General features: G+C 44.8%; 1 protein-coding gene across 6 annotated transcripts in view; it reads left to right on the top strand.

The window, feature by feature from the left end:
* LOC114873262 (ecdysone-induced protein 74EF) overlaps positions 1-18,842 on the top strand; it is a 109,785-nt gene that overhangs the window by 35,156 nt on the left and 55,787 nt on the right. For 4 of the 6 annotated variants that reach the window (XM_029181422.2, XM_029181425.2, XM_029181421.2 and 1 more), the window contains exons 2-4: positions 648-940; positions 1,054-1,324; positions 1,454-1,555. In XM_029181422.2, coding sequence (XP_029037255.1) covers positions 797-940; positions 1,054-1,324; positions 1,454-1,555 — 517 coding nt within the window. In that variant the 5' untranslated portion in view covers positions 648-796. Of the gene's footprint in view, positions 1-477; positions 569-647; positions 945-1,053; positions 1,325-1,453; positions 1,556-18,842 lie in introns of those variants that run through there. The other 2 variants (XM_029181424.2, XM_029181426.2) reach the window with 2 other exon arrangements.

Here is an 18,842-nt window from a genome sequence, read left to right as displayed (position 1 = left end):
AAGAACATTTCATTAGGAAAGTACTAATTTGGGTTTAATCGATTAATTTTCGCGGTAGCGCGTTGATCTCGATTACATCGTCTTGGCGAGCGATATTTGAATAGGTAGAACCCAGAGGATGTTAACCTCCTCGCAACGATAGAAACTTTCTTTCGCGGCTAAGGATTACGTAAAGACAGGCAGCGTGTAGAAGCTGCATAGAAATGCAACGGCAGCGGTGGCAGGAGAGTGAGGTTACGCGCACAGGAAGTGAAACAACCTACAAGCCAGAAAGAAAGTTTTCACTCGGGTGTTTTCACTTTCATGGAAATGCCAGAGCGTTGCTCGTGCTCCGTTACACGCTGCTACACGAATTAACTTGTAATTATTTGAATGTCGTTTTGCCTCGCATCGACGAGCCAACCGATCGAGTTTCTTCAATGTCCGCCATAATTAAATCGTTCGTCCGTCGATCTCGTATCTCGATATCGATGAATATCGATCCTAAACCTACCGCGGACGCGACCAGCAGCGCCGTCGACGGTCGTTAACGGAATCGACGGTTGCGCGTGCCGCGTAACGGGAGAAAGTAATTTTGAAACTTAATTGAAATAACGTATCGCGGGGAAAATTAATTTCATGGCGAAATGAAATTTTGTCCGTTCCAGGGGTATCAGTGTACCGCGTAGCTTCGGAGTGGAAGATCCGAGGAGCGGAAAAAGAAACAGGCGAAAAGTGGGGACGTATCGGCGGTGGTTTTGGATGTTAGAAAGCGCGGGGGTGGCTAAAGAGGCCCCGCCGCAGGGTACGGGTCCCGATGCCGGTCCCCGTATCGCAAACCCTCACGCTGACCTCCACACTGGTGCCCAAGGAGGAGTCAAACATGCCCTTCATAGACGACGAGTTACTTTGGTGCCCTGACAATGACGGCAAAATGGTCGACTTAACGCAATGCCTACAGGTTGGTACGCCATCTTGTTTTTCTTTCACTTTCGAATAACATACACTCGGCTACGATTCCTTTTTTTTTTCCTTTACGTTTACTCTTTAACTCTAGTCTTTGTGATTCGTTAGGAGAGCAGTACAGGGCAGTCGGTAGAATTTTCCCCGATGGAATTGAGTGCTCTTGTGGGAACACAAGCCGCGCCAAATATGCCGGCTGAGGAGGGTGAAGGGATGGCCGGTGTCACAGGGGAAGAACCCTTTGACACGCTAGACACATTCCTTCGTGAATTGCAAGCTGATTTGGCCGAAGCTAGTCAGCCTACGTCAACCACAACTTCCGTCACTGCCTCTTGTAGACGGCAAAGGTACAACATCGCTGCTGCCAACCCTCTATTAGCAGGTGAGTGTCAGGTGTCATTGTTACTTAAGATCTTGTTGACGGAAAAATAATTCATCTCCACTTTCTCCTGTCCCGAAGACTTTGTCTCTACGTATCGAAATTATTCTTTGTCGTTTTCTTATACGACAGAAAAGTTGGCGGCTCCTTCGTCGCAAGTAACTCCAACCTCCGTATCCTATGCCACGAGGACAGAGATCAAAACAGAGAACATCCAGCCTGAAAGCGGTAAAGGTAGGATCTAACATTTCTTTTTATTCGTAACACTTTGACGGTCGCGAATTTTATAATTCGTACGAGGTGCATAAATATAAACAGTGGCGGCTCGTAGCTATAATTAGTGAGGGTGCTGCTTCAGAAAATTTTTAACCTTCGTTTTCAAAAACCGTGACAGTCCTCTCTCTCCCGCGCAGCCTCGCGCGCAGCTCTCTACGTGCGCATGCGCACACAGGCTAACACCACGCCGCGCCGTTGGAACTGCGAAGCGCACAGTTCCATACAAAGATTTTTCTATCTTTTTCATAAATTTGGGGATGGCTACTGACATTAAGCTTAAGAATTACATATTGTACAAGTATAAAGAAAGAATTAATGAAAACAGGACTCGTTATATTAAATCTTATCGATAATATCAAGTGGAAGTAGGGGGTGCTGCAGTTCCACAGTGCCTATACGCGAGCCGCCAGTGAATATAAATGAAGTCGTATCACCGACCGTCAAACTGTTCGCTTCAATTTTGCACCTGTTGTGCCATCTAGGAGTGATTCGAAGCGATCTGTATTACCGGCACTAGCCACTGCAGAGAACGTTACTTGCGATGCGAACGCCGTAGATCTACCTTATCGATTACAACTTCACCATCGCGAGTAGGTAGACATCGGTACAGTAGAAATCGGTTGCGTTTATCGCACATCGTTAACTCGGGTATCAGCTCCACTCGAACTACCTATGGCATTCGAACAATGCCGATTCGCAACTCCGAAAAGAAAACCGGCCAAGGCCCCGCGAATCGCGACCAGACATCCGCGTTAGCGATAATTACGCTTGCGTTCTTGTGTCGACGCGAAAAAAAAGTCAGCCAGCACACGCGTATTCGTGAACGGTACCGCGTGCGTGTGTGTGCACTCGGTGGCCCAATTCTTACAATTTACAGCCGTGTCGTAACAACTGCACACTGCGTTCGTACGCGATTTCGCGATTGCTTCGAGAATCCAACCTCGAGTCGCAGAAACGTAGATCGGGGAAGAGGGTACTTACACGACCTTAAGGATCACACGATGCAAATATTATGCCATTTTAAGCGCTGGGTGTCGCGTTCTATAACGCGAAGCGTATACCTTCTGAAAGGAACAACGACACCCGTGTCCTAGCTCGCCCCGATACTGGTGTATGCAACGCAGACATTGCCGTATTGCATACATACCTACGTATCTTATGTAGGAGACTACAAAAGTGGTAACGACCTTTTGTAGGTCGCGTGAGACGCTTAGCCTTTAACCCGAGCATTTAAAACGATCAGAGGGGAGGACGAGTGCTTCTGTCTGTTAACACTTCACGATAACAAAGAAAAATTGTTGGCTTTATTGGGTACTTGTCGATACTACCGAGGAATGTTAGTTAATCCTTCTTGGGATTGATGATTTCCTAGCGCGGCTTCTTTGACTCGAGCAAAGATTAAAGTTTCAAAAATGATCCGTGATGTTGGTAAAAATCGAAATTTTGTCCTCTGGAGCGCAGCCCAGGACGGCCAATTACGTGCCGTTAGAATCGAGAATGGGTGCTCGTCGTTGTTCTTTTCACATTTTTAGAAAGCGGTTGGAAAGTGAGAAACCGTACTTTCTAGCAAAACTATTATAAACACAGATTAGATTGCTCCTGATCTAGCAAAATATCGACGAAAACTTATCGCTCGATCTGTCATATTTCATGATCCAATTGGTCAGGCTAATTGTTCTTTCGTGTAAAAAGTTCCTTTCCGTTTCACTCTCGATTTCGTTTTAGATTTCGATAGATCGATCTTTCGAGTAACAATGCTCGCGATGAATCGTTTTATCGTCCGTTTTGTTGTCCGCGTGCGGTTGTGCTCGACGCATAACCGGCTTCCAAGTGGAAACGAATTCCGAGTTCACGTCCGTGAACTATTCTACCCGGTGAACTCGTTCGTTGCGAAGGAGAAAAGAGACAGCCGGTGTATACTTTCGCGTGCATGCACTTTTGCTCGGTCTCGCGAGGCTGAGACAGTCCCGTCTCTTCGACATGCATCACTTTCGCCGTGTGCATCCTGCGTAACCGACAAAAAATAGATTTTCACGTGGAATCGCATCGTTGCGCTCGCGATGCATCGAGGAACGAGCTCGCGAAACGTGGAATATCGGTGAATTCGTTCGGAACGAAAGGAAAATTGTCGCTTTTCAAATTTTATCAGCTGAAATGTTCGTGGCGCCAAAAGGGTGTTGCGTTGGCGGAAAAAAGGGAACGCGTTTCTTTACCCCCTGTTGCATCCAGCTGCACGATTCCGTTGCACTTGTCGCTACCCTCGTTCCCTTGACCCTCTCCAAACACATAAATCCTCCTCTCCCCTTCTCTCATCTCGCTCTCTCTTCGTCCGTCTGTTTCCGTCTCTCGACACTCGGGTTCGGGCCCCACGGAAATAGATTCGAGACCCTCCTTTGACTCTCTCCTTCTATCTTCCCCTCTTCTATGTCACCCTTTGCGACACTACAGTTTACTAGAAGAGAAACAGGTGCAGCGAATCGATATTCTACCGTCATCGATACATCTTCCTGAAATTTATTTCTTCTGCTTCTCTCTTGTTTCCTTTTACAACGAATTGTTAAAAATTGAAACTTCATTTGAAACAGACTTTTAGTAACGTAGAAAAGAAATTCGTTGTTTGCAAACGATGAACAAGTTGTTCGTGTCGAACGCTTTCTTCGAGGATTTCGAGCACGAATCGTGTTTATACACGCTCTCCTAATTCTTTAGCGAGTTTCATCCTTTCGCTAGAAAACATGATTTTCAAGCAACTTAGTTGTCGTTCTAGAAATTTCTCTTATCGAGCTGGAGAAAGGTACTTCGAAATTTTGAATTGAAAGCGAGAAAAAGTAAAAACAATTGATGAAATCGAATTGGAACAGCACGGAAAGGCGTCGAGTTACGCGGAATCGCGTGTAACCAGTGCTCGGCTTCGAGGGATCCTGGATCGTTGGGTAATCGGCTTCCTCGTATTGCCACACTTCTCCTCCTTCTCTCTTCCACCTTGCATCGTGTATTTCTTTCTCTCTTCAACACGTTCCTTCATTCCAGCCCGATAGCAGCAGTCCGTTTGAAAGTGAAGTCAAGATGGCCACTTTAAAGACATTCGAAGCTTTCCCCCGCGCCTATACACCCACCGCTAACGATGCGACCAATTCAATGACATACTCGTCAACCCTTTCGCCGCGTCTGTACAAGGTGTCTGAAAAACTATAGATTCTCCGTACGGTACCGAAGAAATCGAAGAGTCTTTTATAACACCCTGTACGAGCGTTTACTCGCTTCGACCGGTGATAGTGTAGCTACGTAACGAGAGTGTTGACATTTTCTGCAATCGGGTCAGGGCCCCCTGTCGAGCACTCCGGCATTACCTATAACCCCTCCCGAGGCGATAGTCGCCAGTTGCGTTTGATCACCAGGCTGACCCAAGATTTCGCTGCGATTCGTTTTTATGGAAATCAAGAAAAGTTCGAACGACGAAAACCGATGATCATTTCCTTTTAAGGACGAACAGGTTGAGAAATCGCGAGGCGATTTTAGGACAGGCTGACTCGATGCACGGTGAACGTCTAGCTAGTGAGTCATCCGCAGTCGTTTTTCCTCGCGAAAGGACTAAATTGACACGTAAATACGTAACGAGCTGTCGGGACAATGAGAAGTTGCCATTCATTTTGAAATCAACTTTCAGAAAGTTTGACGTTAGGTCCGGGTTAGGATTTGCTCTTCGTGTTTTCATGCCTGGACGATGATAGGTAACTTAACGAATGGTATTCTTGAAAAATATCAAAGGAAGGAAAAAAGGTGTTTTCGAAAGCAGACACGGAAGTCGGCGAGAAACATCTCTCCGTCGATACCCTTTCGATTTCTTCGCCGTAAAAACTTGGAATAATATTTACACGACGATTCTCTTCACCTCTTCGCTCGCTTCCTCGTCGTTTCGCAAATTTCTCGAATTAACTCGGTGCTTGAAAATTCGAGATCCAGGATTCAACTTTGTAATGGAAAACAGATTCCGAGAACCACCTGTTGGAAATCTACCGGTGTCTGTGCAAACATATTTTCCTTCCTGGAATATGGAGTTCACGAGTTTGCTTTGATTTTTTAAAACAATCTTGTATCTTTTCAACAAATTATTCGGATCCTACGATCACGCTAGTTTCTGTAATTATTTCGTAGAAGACACCGGCATGCTTTGAATATCTATCATCGAGTCGAATCGGTGAGCGTAGGACACGTACGAAAACATAGAGTAATCCTTGGCGAAGATGGAATAGTCGGGACAGGTGAGCGTTTCATCTCGAAAATCCGTCGGGAAGAGTTGAGGAAAAAATTAGAAAGTAATAACAGAGGGGACGAAGAGAACGCGCGTCGATCGTGCGAGGGTAGTTGAAGCGTAAAACGGGGAACACGTGCATCGTTTCGACCCCGTGCAGGGAGTTACGGTTTTTAGAAGACGATACGGGTTCTGTGTTTACACTAGCGACTTCCTTGCTCAGTCCCTTTGAGGGAGACCTTTTCCGGCTAACAGTCTCCCGCGGCTTTCTCTCGACATTCCCGAAATCGGCGTAGCTGGAACTCTTTACCATCATCGGGGAACGAGATGAAACACGCTATCAACCCTTTATCCGGTCAAGGTGAGTTCGATGGAAAGACGTTCTTACGTATACTCGATACATGACTCGACTATCGAAAAATTAAAGAACGCGTTGCGTTGTTTTAAAACACGAACAGCGAGTGTTGGCGTGGCGTGACGCGGTTGTGTTGTTTTTATCGACTCTCCGGAAAGACTTTTAATCTTAGCACGGAAACCTCCAAGGTTCGTTCATTGTGTCGATATAAGACGCTTCCTTCCCTCCTTTTTTATTAAACAATAAAACGCGTTCAAGCCGGCTACGTAGACGAGCGCCGATACGCTCGAGTATAATTAACCGTGAAGGACCCGGCGCGCCGTGGCGGGTCGGTAACTTAATTTCCCACGAGCAGCTTGCTGCAAGCCGCTTCGTGACTTCTGCCGTTCGTACAATGCACATTTCCTTGCCGACGCGATCCGTTTACATGCAATTTTCCTGACGATACTTCCTTTACTTTTCGCAACGACACGCGGCTTCTTAGGGAAAACAGGGAACAATGTTTCCTTTTACACTTTCTGTTATCGTCGATGGATTTATTATCGATTCTATCGGGGATTGGAAATGTTTCTAAACGATCATCGAAGCGGAGTTTCCGAACACGATGGACAAGAGGCGAGCTCGAGGCGGGAGTAGAATAGACGCGAAAGTAGGCCGATCGAATTCAGTAGCGGCGGAAAAATATAAACAAAAAAGGAGGGAGGCGAGAGACTAACGCCACCGGAGGCTCGTGTGTAATCTTTTATCCTTGGACCTATCCCATATGCCGGCAGGTAAACAGTTTCGCAAGAGAATCACGGCTCGCAAGATCGGGAATTTCCTTATACACAACACGATACCTAACGATGCCCATTCGATACCTCTCCCTCTCTTGCAAATTTTCAAGCCATTTGATCATCGTTCGATTTCAAATCATTTAGATACGTTTCTTTCCGATCAAACATCCTTGAAGTTCTTGACAAATTTCCGAAATTTCATGGTCTCTCAAGGGAGAAAGTCATCACGGGGGTCCACATTGGTGGAATTAATTCTGGACGCTTTGAATAAAATTATTCTTTATTTTATATTTGTGCATGCTAAATTTTTATTGTAATCTATCATTCACACGATTTGGTTTGTAAATGTTTGAAAACTTCAAATTTAAGTGTCCACTAACAGATTTAGACAGTTAACGAATCAACACACGGAAAATCCTGTCGCTAATTACGCATTCAGTGATTCTTTTTTCTGGACCGTAGAATGTTAATGATTTCCAACCGTTTTCCCGGTGAATCAGGTGTATCATAATTAGTAAGTTTTGTTTTTCGTGTCGACGAACACGCGGAAGATTCGAACGGTGGATAAGGATCGATCGTTTGAAGCGTAAATGTCAAAGCGATTGCAAACGCGCATTGCCGACGTATTTAATGTTCCGTTGCGTGCATGGATTTACGATTGCCGTGGAAGAAGCACCGCGGGAAAAAGTTAAAAACGACGAACGTCTAAGTAATTCTCTTCAGTTCGAGAAGAGTCTCGAGGACGTCCCTGGTCGCGAACGAAAAAGAAATTGAAAGGTACTTTCGAGGGAAACTTTTTGCTTTCCAACTCGTTTACTCTCGGTGATTCTTTTACTTGTCTAACTAATCGTTCAGATGGCTCGAACCTTTCGAAAAAGTCAATTTCCCGATCGCCACGTTATTACAATTTCGTTAGCCGATTACTCTTGGAATGGTATCATTTTATGCCCGATGGGAGATTATCGATGGCGGTACGTTTTGCGAAATTATTAATTTTCACTTTGTAATCGGGGATTGATAGGTCGAAAGACGATGAATCTATTAGAAATGATCGATTCACGAGGGCATCATTCCCATCGTCGATTATCAGGACGGTAAAAGAGCGAGAGAGAGAGGGAGGACATACGTGTATGGCAACGCAACAGTTTAGAGTGAAGTGTTACGTCAGTGAAAGTGTTATGCCAATGTGGGCCGAGGCTAACCTGTGAGCCCTGTCTCCGCGTGTAAATACTCGCACACGTGTACGGGTGCGTTTAACACGACCACGAGGAGAAGCGACGAACACGATGTACCGAAATTCCGTATCCGTGTGTCGTTTGTAATCTTCCAGGCTCGTATGACCCCTTTCTCTCTTGCTCTTCGAAAGGGTGCGAGGAAACGACTCGGAGAAATTATAGTTCGCCCGGAGCTTATTGTTAGATGTCGAAGGATGACATCCTTGCCGAGGAATGCGCCGTTAAGGATGCGATGCACGGACCACCGCGTAATCGATTTCTGAACGTGGGACGTACAGGTATCGTGTGCTCGCTTCTGATCGACCACGGTTCACGGACTATCGATCCGTAGGTATTAAGGAAAATTCAATGACAATTAAACGAATGGTCGTTCCACTTCCGGGATACCAACCCCCGCCACAATAGAGGCTATCGAACGAACAGCTGACGTTTAATTAAATGTAACAAGTGTCGTAAGAGTTTTGAACAGTACGGTACACGTGACAGATGGAGAAGGTGAGGTTGCCGTTTCGTCGTGTTGGAATTCCGGAAGGCGGGCTTTCCTGTCGTAATTCATGCGTGTCGCGAGTGCTTGGATCAGCGGGGGATTCGTGCACGACACCCACACGAGTCAACGTTGACTTTCCATACGAGGCACGCGACCCTGAAACAAGGACCGTTTTTCGATTACCAAACGTTCCTTAAAACGATACCTCCACGATTCCCGGAAAAGGTACGATGGAAAGACGTTGGTTCCGCAACGTCTCCTAATTAGGTCACCGCGAGAAAAAGCTAGCTTCTGAATCGTTTATTAGCTACCGCGATAACTGGATGATACACGGTTATCAATTTGACAGAAACGAGAAGAAAACTATTCCGTTTCTTTTTTCTTCTATCTTTCTTTATTTCACCGTCTCTGTACGACTTCTGGCGATAAGGTTCAGCTTGCGTAATGGTCCTATCAATGTATCAACGTCGAATGGATTGGCAATTTTCTGCAGATAAAAGAATCCAACCGACGGAAGTGGCATTAGAATTCACGGTTCTCTCTCTCTTATCTCGTAAATTGAAGACGTTCCTCGGTTAAAAGTTTCAATAATATATACGAGATAGTTATACGTACATTAAATAATTATACGTTATACGATTGGAAAACTGATAATGCTGATTGAATTACCTCGAAAGTAATTCGAACTTAGCACGAATCGATCGGTTTAGATAATTAACAGAGATTATTCGGTGAAAAACGAGTACTTTTCGTCTGGATATTTCAGTCCCGGTAAACTATCAATGATTCGCGAAGAAATTATTGAACCCGTTCCTCGAATAGAGCATTGGGCGACTGATTCTCGTGAATAAACCGAGCTGTTAATTTTCGGATAAATATGTACAATCTTCCTACCTCTGCCATCGTTGATTTTTAATTCTTTTCATTCGATGGTTTTGGCATCTGGTTGATTCTATTCAAATTATAATGACCGAGAGCGGCCTCTAATTAAATAGTCTCGTTCCGATGGATATCGCGAAGAAAAGGAAAAGTCGGTCGGATAGGAGAACGAAGGAAACTATGGACAGGAAGTCTGCTTCGTGTCGCGATCGCGCGTTAACGCGTACCGCGGATCGTCCAGGAAGAACCTCTGCCCTCGTCATGGGACTTACTCGCGCCCTTGAAGGGCCGGCTATGTTTAACGAGGGCTGGCTGCATAAGAAACACGTGGTCATCGATGTGTTAAGGAATTCTCGCACAACCTTTACAACAACTTGTTGGAATTTGTTGAAACTTCATTTACGAAAGGAAATCAAAGAAAATCCCTTAATGAATAATACAGAAAAAAGAGACAAGGAATAATTACTAGCAGCAATCTTATCGACCTACTAATTTCCAGCGATAAACCGGTTCCCACGATTAGACCCACATTAGCCCCCGAAACGTTCCAATGATGATACAAATCTCGGACCACTTGTAAACCGGAAATCGTCCGTTGCTCTCCCGATGATCCCAGGTCGTGCTGTCTGAACTGGCACTCTCTTCTAACCATCTGCGTGTCGAGGGACGTTTCTCGGGGTAGAAGAAATTTTGAAAAAACTTATCGAAAGGATCGTTGCTCGAAGAAAAAACGAAGCACAGCCGCGTTGCGACCCGGGAATAACTAATGAACACTCGTCGCGCATCGTTAGTCTGGCGTTCGAGTGCTCGTCGATGGAAATTCGTTGACGTTTTACCGAGACGATTTATAAACTGACTGAAATTAGTTCAAAGTGATCCAATTTCCTTCGTTAACCATTCTCCTCGAGCAATCGATACCGAAAAGTGAACACAATTTGTGTCGCGAGACAAGTTAATACGATAAAATCTGTTTATTTGATTAGTCGAATTGAAGCAGATAATCTATAATTAAGACTCGTAACACCTTATCGCGAAACGTTCGTGTCACCAGATCATATCAGACTTCCTGGATTTCGAAATCGGTTATTCGATAATTAAATATTTCAGGGCCTCCATTAATACAGCTTGAAAAATGATTAATTTTCAAGGTGCATTACCGCTACATTAGATAGAAATAAAACGTGAAGTGATTAGATTAATCTTTTTATTCAGACACTATGTATATGATACAGAAGAAATAGATTTCGTCCGTATTCTTCCGCAATTGATTTCGGATATAGTAGAATGAAGGAATTATTTCTGATCAGCCACGTGTACTCGGACAGAGATGCAAATTAGGTCATCAGACGGTGCTCGAACTCGGATAATTGAGTGAAAAGCTCGGGAAAAATCGCGACGCGACGCCGTCGCTTCTCACATGTCCCGTTTATTTCGGGATCGGCGTTAATTTTTCAAATTTCAATCGACGCGAACAGTCCAACTGAGATATTCGTCGCGTCGACTGATCTGCAAATAACCGAGATTCATGTCGTTGGCCCTGTTCTAAAGCTGTAACTATCGTTTATCCTTTCTCGACGGAAAATCCATGTAGATTTCGAAGAAAAAAAGGAACTATCGATGACGATCTTCCTTTTGGAACGACCTACTGTTAAACAGTTTTCAGTTGAAACAGCTTATTCTCGTCCCCGAAGTTGGCCCAAATACCCGGAACCAATACTCGACTGGCAGAGATGTAAAATTCTACGTTTCTTACGGATCGAGTATCTGGATCAGAGGTTCGATCGTTGCAAAGAATCGCGCAGAGAAGGAGAATCGTTTCGAGGACATCGCGAAAACGGCCACACGCAATACACCGTGTTTGGCGTGCTCTACAGAGTCCGTATGGTGCTCATGAAAAGTGCAACAGTTTCCCTCCAGCTATCGCACATTTCCACTTCGCTAATACCATGGAATCGAATGAATTTTTCACGCAAACATCTCCTGGAAATGATTTGTCAATAGTAGATGAAAATGAAAAAGTGACCAAGAACGATGGCACTTCCGTTAGGCGGGGGGGGGGATATCGGTTCGAGGAAAAGTGGTCGAGATACGATCCGGTTGACGTGTAGGAAGAACTTTATAAATTGGGTCGCCACGGGCCGCGTCACTGATTACACAGATCGTCGTCGTCTCTCGTTCGTCTTCTCTGTCTTCCATTTTGATCATCGTAACGCGTCGTCTCTGTTTCTTCCTTATCCTTTTCGTTCCCGTTCGATTCGCGATATCTTCGATTCGCTCGAAGCTCGCCTAGACCCAGATGCAGGGCCGTGACCATCCACGAATCGGCACGTCTCATTTTTAAACTTGTTTTTGTCAGGTTTATTCAATTCAAATAATTAGCTTTGTTTGGGTTCAGGTCTCTGGGTTGGACTGGCTCAATTATATAAGATAGTTCTACTGTTCCTGAAACAAGCGACTTCCTTTCCAATTGTCGTAGCACAAACCCTCAACCCTTTACCGTTTAAATAGATAAGAACAGTGTTTGCACTGTTAGGAAAGCTTCTCAATGCGCTCGAGTCCTTCGATTCTCGAGTTGGCCAATCGATTTCAAATGAGTCACATAGTTGAATCGATATACAGCCCTGGCTAGACGTAGAACCGAGAGCGAAAGAAACGGGTAGTAGGAGAGCCTAGCTCGGCTCTCTCTGTTCCTCTCTCTTTCTCTCTTACTCTCTGCCGTTCTCGTTCTCTCCTTCTCTCCTTCTCTCGTTCTATGAGTCTATTAGCATCGGTCGCGCACGCTTAGCGGGGCCTTGACACAGTGCGTGTCAGCAGTTGCATGCCGATAGCGGAAAGCGCAATCTGTTTATCGAGCTTTATCGGCGATTTCGCGTACGAGCTGGCGTTAGACACCACCGTCGCTCATACTTACGCACACTACTTTATTCCTTAATATGTATATTGCTATCGTGTTATGATTTACGATGCAGCTTAGCCGGCCGTTGATTCCACGACACTCGTTTCTACGTGCTCGTGATCATGTCTTTCATTTGCAGATATCATTTTATTTATATTCAAACCGCGATCGATACGGTGGTAAACAACGAAATAAAAATGAAAATTTTTAAGATTCAATATTTTGGTTATATAATTTTTTTTTCCTTTTAGTCTTTCGAGGATTAAAACGCGTTTGTTGGTTATTCTCGTTCTCATTTGCATCGTGTCGCGGTTTCGTCGCCACGTCGAGAGATCGTTGCTCTCCTAAGAAATCCGATAACATGGCGTAACGTTTCGATGCTCTGTATTTCAGCTAGTCACACGATATTTCAGCGTGCATTTCGAAGAAACGAAAACGTAAAGCCAGTTAAATCCTTCGTTTCCTTCTCGATCCGTGTATCCATAATTCTATACTATCTTTTCAAGGAATTTCTGGATAAAACAGTTGATCGGTTATTTCACCGACCATCGTTTCCAACCAGACGGTAATATTTTCTGCACGGTTATAATACAAGAAGTTACGTCGGGATGAAAGCGGCGATGACCTCTTCGATCGCGACTCCTCCATCTTTGCGAATTTATCGGCGTATTTCGACAGTGCGATTTCTGTCTGTACTTCTTTTTTCTCTTTTATTGAAAGATTTTATTTGGATGTTTTAAATTATCAACGGATAAAGTGTTTGTAAAGTAGAATAAGCTTGTTGTTTCCATTGCGTGTTTACGTAACTTACGAGGTGTTTAAATAACAAGTCCAAACGATAAAATAAGTTTCTTTTTTTCCTTTAGAACCAAAAAATGAAGATATCCGTGAAATTGTTAAATGCAGGAAATCGAGGGAAAGAGTGACTTTTATTTCGACCCAGATTCCCATTGGTTTATTGAGAAAAGCTAGGAGGAAGGGATAAAATCGTCGGTTCAATAGGAATATTAAGAATTGAGGTGACCCGGTCGGTTTCACGACCCTCTAGTTTTCACCGATGTCCATTAGACACTGTTCTCTATGATTCTTGGGTTATTAAAATATATCTTTGAGAAAATAACGAAAGAAAATCGTTGTTTGAGAAGGCATCGATGTAGCAGTTGACGTCGAATCGAAAAAGGGCAACGATTTGCCGACGACAACAGCGTAGAAGTTTCTTTCGCAAGGTCCTGGTCAGGCATTCGCGTGCTGTTACTTCATTCTGCGCATTCCGGCTTGCGAAACAACCGCCTGGTTGTTGCGAACTTGGGCGCCGTTACCGCTTCTGAGGATGGACGTAAACCTTGTATCCTTTACTTCTTGTCCACTTGAAAGATCCCTCTTTCCTTTCCTCCCGTTCCTCCTTCGATTCTTCCATACGCACGAATTGAAACCGAGCTGTAAATTGAATCGCGTGTGGTGAATTTCAGGAAATCGACGGGGAAAGCATCGAACGCGTTGCATTATTGAGAAGATGTTCGAGGAGGGTCGCATAACTTTCGTTATTAATCGCAAAATGTGTATCGTCACATTTGCTGGAGGAAACTTTTTTTTTCCATTACCAGACTGTTGGTCGCACATTATTAGTCCTTTTGTTTTTTTGTCTGTACGTTTCGAAACGATGCTGTTTTCTGCTGCGTCAACTCCGGCAACGTAATAATTTCGCGAACTTCTTAGACACGGTAAAAAAGTGTATGAAACAACATGCGTAAAGGTGCTCTCGAACGTTAGGGTGAGAGAACACAGGGGCGATTGTTTCAATTTTCTCGAAACGTAATTAGCATGTCTGAGTAGGTTTCGATCGTTTATTACGTCGAGCCTGTTTAAACGTAACAGATAGGAGAGGGAAACGAAATCATCCTCCTCGTCTTTTCTTTTCCTCAACGAATTCGGAAACAGAATAGACGAAACATGATGTTTCACGGTACACTGATGCTTCGAGAATCGTTCGGCTGCGAATGACATAACGTTTACGTCCTTTAATGCGTGAAAGATGGAGATGGGTCCGGGGAGGATCCATTGTTCTTTCAGATACGATGAAACTATTCGATTCGCGTTCCCTTTGACGTTGAGTAAGCATTATGTCCTTATCGATCCTCGTTACGCAACCGATTCAAACCCTCTATAACAGAAATTTCGTATATCTGTGAAAAACAGAAGTATAGATTTTATCATCTCGAGTGCTGAAATTTTTCAAAGTTTCGAAAATCGCAAGAAAAGGATTAATATTTCATATGAGTGATAAAAAAAACACCAGCAATATCCCTTTTGAATAAGTCAGTACGTAGAGGAGCATCAAACCATCATGGTTTCTTTCGTCCCCGAAAGTGGGTCACGAATTTTTTCTACGCCATTACCTCTCTCGACCAATCCATCCTTACTTTCCGTCCTGCCCTACCTCACAACGCAACCCTCTTGTGCCACCTCTATCTCGTGTGCTGCCCATCGATCTTCTCTTCAACCATCTACAGTCCATCAACAGCCGAAATATTCTCTCTTCGATGAATACTCTACTATCGCTTAAATTTTCAATATTTCATCCTTCATTATCATGAATCAATTTTCATTAATCCATGACGAATTTTAAAGTGAAAAATTCAGACGAATATTTGCAGTGATCTTACGCGCAATCTTGAATTCAGGGAAATATAAAGCTCGACTTAAACAAGTTGTTTTCTTTTTCTGTAAATACTGGATCGCGTAGCACGTTCGTCGGGTTACAAAGTATATCCAGACACGGTGGCACGTAAGGCACATCAAGTATCAGGGGGTAGAGGGTAGAATCGATAAGGTCGCTCCAGACGACCTTCGAGGACCACCAGCCGAGTTCGGGGGTGTATAACCCCTGAAAGTCAGCCGTGATAACGTTCGCGACCTCCAACTTCTTCCTTTCTTTCCTCCCGAATCAGCTGTCTCAATCGTTTCGAGGAAATTCAGGTAATTCCGCTAGTTTCTCTGAGACTATCGCGGGGAAACTGGTGGGAACGATGTATCGAGAAAGTAGAGATTCTCGAAGTATCTCGATCAGCGAAAGCCATGTGCATGTACAAGATTATTCGAGAAGAAATATAGTCAGTCGTGTATTCGTAGTTTGTTCGTGAAAAAACGAAAATTTTAACCATCGACCTGACAGAAAACAACCCTCAGGGATCTTGTTTGTTGACCTGCACATAGACTCATCCTCGATTCCTCTCTGGAAAATCTATTTAGGTTCCCATAATCGATTATGACGCACCGTTACAAGTCAACAGGACCAAAGGCAAGCACAGGGGTTGAAATATTTGACGAGGGTTGAAAGAATGGACGCAGTAAGAGAAGAGGAAAACGTTAGTGAGATTTGTTAGCTGCTTTGATGTTGATTCGTTTAATTACATGTTGAAGACAAGTATTCGAACGTGTACCAATTTATTGTATACGTAGAAGACGTTCGGTATAATAAAAGAGAATTTCTTAGATAAATTGTAGGCAGCAAAAGAAAAGAAAGGAGGTCACGTAAGGAGTAATAGATCTCTAGAGGGCATTTTCTCGGGCGAACAAGATAGCCGGGGACGGCAGATCAGCCCAGGTTTCGATTCGAAGGGTGATATCGATGGATTTGGCTGGGACGAGGACGATGTAGATCGATACTGCCAGTATTTTACGCCCACTGTCGAAAAGCTTAGTAAAAAACGAACTCCTTTAACTTCGAATCAGCCATACACACGAATGTTAATTGAAATGTTAAATTAATATTGGAGTTACGACAGAGGAGCGAGTGAAAGAGCTGAGAAAAAAAAAAACCGAAGCTTATTTCACCCTCGGAATAAAAATTCATTTCTCTTACAATCTCCCGAAGATTGAAAGATAACAAGAGTCGTGGGCCGAGAAAACAAAGGCACGAAGGAAGACGAACGAAAACAGCCGACGTCGGAGTCACGGTCCCTCGGTTGTTTGCATTTTTACCGCGACCTTTGACCCCGACAAGTCTCGCGACCGCAGACGTCGACGATTCCGTATCGTCCTAATAATCGTCTGAGCGAGAGGCAAGCCAGGGGTTGGAGGGCTGCGAAAGGAGTACGAAAGCAGCGCGAGTCGAAGGCAGACGATATCGCGGGGGTTGCTGGCTGCTGGAGGCCACGGCCATGACCTTGACGCTGTTCGGAGGAGGTGGTGGTAGTAACGGTGGCGGAGGAGGGTCGAGGGTGGGTTTATCGAGCGTCAAGACTTTCACTGTTCACCCTGCCATCCTCTGTCTCTCCCACTTTTTCTTTCGTCTGCCGTGTTCGCCCGCTTTTCCCACCACCGTCATACCGTGCCACTACTTTCCCCACTGTGGCCCATTCAAGTAACTTTCTTCATCGAACCGTAACTTGGACCACCCCCACGGCTCAAACACCCCGGCCAGGACGAGTCTAGACGGTTTCCTTGCAACCATTTCCTTCTACCGTCACCCCAAAGGCGCCACGTCCTTTCGTTATTGAATGACCGACACAATTTCTACTCAGACGAACTGTTCGAAGATCCAGCTAACGATTCCTCTAGAACAAAGGGCCGAGTTATCGATGGGCAATATCGAATTTGTATAGGCTATTTTATTTTTTTCTCCAGGGTAATGTTGCGTTGTGAAGTGATTTTTTAAAGGACGTTTGGTAGATTTAGAAAAAGGTTTCAGTAGAATGAGATTCCAGACGAAACATTGAAAGTATTGCGAAAGGAAAAGTGTTCGAGTAGAACACCAAAGGATATACGTGTTCGAAAGATGGGGCGAAACGGAAATCCAGCAAAGGAAATCGATCAAGCAGCAACGAGAAGGGACATTACGATTCGTGACGGTGATTACGCGCCATTTTTCCTTGGTGTACGGACGAGGATGGCGTATAGGTCGAATCGGTTTCCTGATAAAATTCTCCCTCGTTTCGTAGAAAACAGCGAGGAGGTCTTAAGGGGAGGGTGAGCGACTGGGGTCGAAGTCTAGACGACCTCCTCTCGCCACCCTTCTTCGACCTCCCACCCTCGCGGTTTTCCGTCCCGCCACCGGAGCAAATCCTACCCTGAAATAATGTTACGTCGTCTGGATCGCTTCGAGATCTTTTTTTCAACCTTCCTCGAGGTCATCTTCCCCTTCTCGAATCTCTTCGATTCCGTCGAAAGGTAAAGCTTCAACAACGAACGTACAGTTCGAACCCTTGATAGCCTGAAAATCTGAAAAAGGTATAAATTAACGAGCGTCTAGTTTCCTGCGTGCTTTTTATATTTCCCGCTCGCCAGTCTGCAAAATAATGTTTCGAGTTACAGCCGCGTTATCTAATTAACGAGGTTTATCGTCGAACTTTTAAATAGAACGGTCTAGCGCTAAAAGGCGTCGGTTTAGTAAGCTGAATTTATCTTGGTTACACGAGACAGACAATTTCTTCCTTCCTTCCTCCATTCCCTCAGCAATGTTTCTATCTAATCGTGCAACCTTAGCCTTAGTAGCTAAGAGAAGTTGATATCCGCGGACAATTTACTTTTGTTTTGTAGCTGAACGTAGCAATTAAGGAACTTTCCAATCGGAACGCGTCGTTCCACGACCATCCTTCCTCCCTAAGCAGTCGTGAACGAACGGGAGCTGCCTCGATATCGGTATCGAACAACTGCTCCAGAGTAGGCTGCTCTTCTCTTCTTTGAGAAAAACAGTTCTTACTGCTGCTGCTCTACGATACCGCTTCCGTTCCGTATGACGCGGCCGATAATCAGCAAGTTCCACGGAGACAACGAGCGGATTCGCGAACGCCGTTTGACGCAACGCGATAAAACGCTGGAATTTACCAGGAGGAAGCGAACGAATGACGAAAGGGCCATGAAATAACGAGAAACTTTGACGAGATAAGGAGCGCGAATTTATTTTCTCCGTTATTAATAGGCGTACCGAGAATGTTGGCTCGCTTTTATCGCATTTACAAGAGGGCGAGAGGAAAGCAATCGAAGGGTTTGTTTACGCAATTAAACGTAATCGAGCCGAATGTGAAGGAAACACGTATGCGAAGAAGGGGTGTGTCTCCGTCGACGGTCGATCATCGGGTCTGGGTGAGACAGTGACGAGAGAAACTGCTTTATGGTTTCGTGGATGACCTTGACCGTGGTGGATCGATCAGCCGGTTGGAACCCGGCAGTCGCCATGACTACGAAGGGTCCTCTACCTCCGTCTCTTCGTCGCGAAAATTCCAGGCGAATTCCACTCCTCCCCCCCCCCCAGTCTTCTCCTCTCTTCATCTCACCTGACTTTTTTTCTCTTCACTCTTTCACCCTCGACCACCCAACGATGCCACGTCTGGCATAAGAAACAGCCAGGTGGTCGCTGAGCGACC

This window comes from Osmia bicornis, chromosome 12, assembly GCF_907164935.1.
Source record: "Osmia bicornis bicornis chromosome 12, iOsmBic2.1, whole genome shotgun sequence".
Lineage (NCBI taxonomy): Eukaryota > Metazoa > Arthropoda > Insecta > Hymenoptera > Megachilidae > Osmia > Osmia bicornis.
This window is presented reverse-complemented; position numbering and strand designations above follow the sequence as displayed.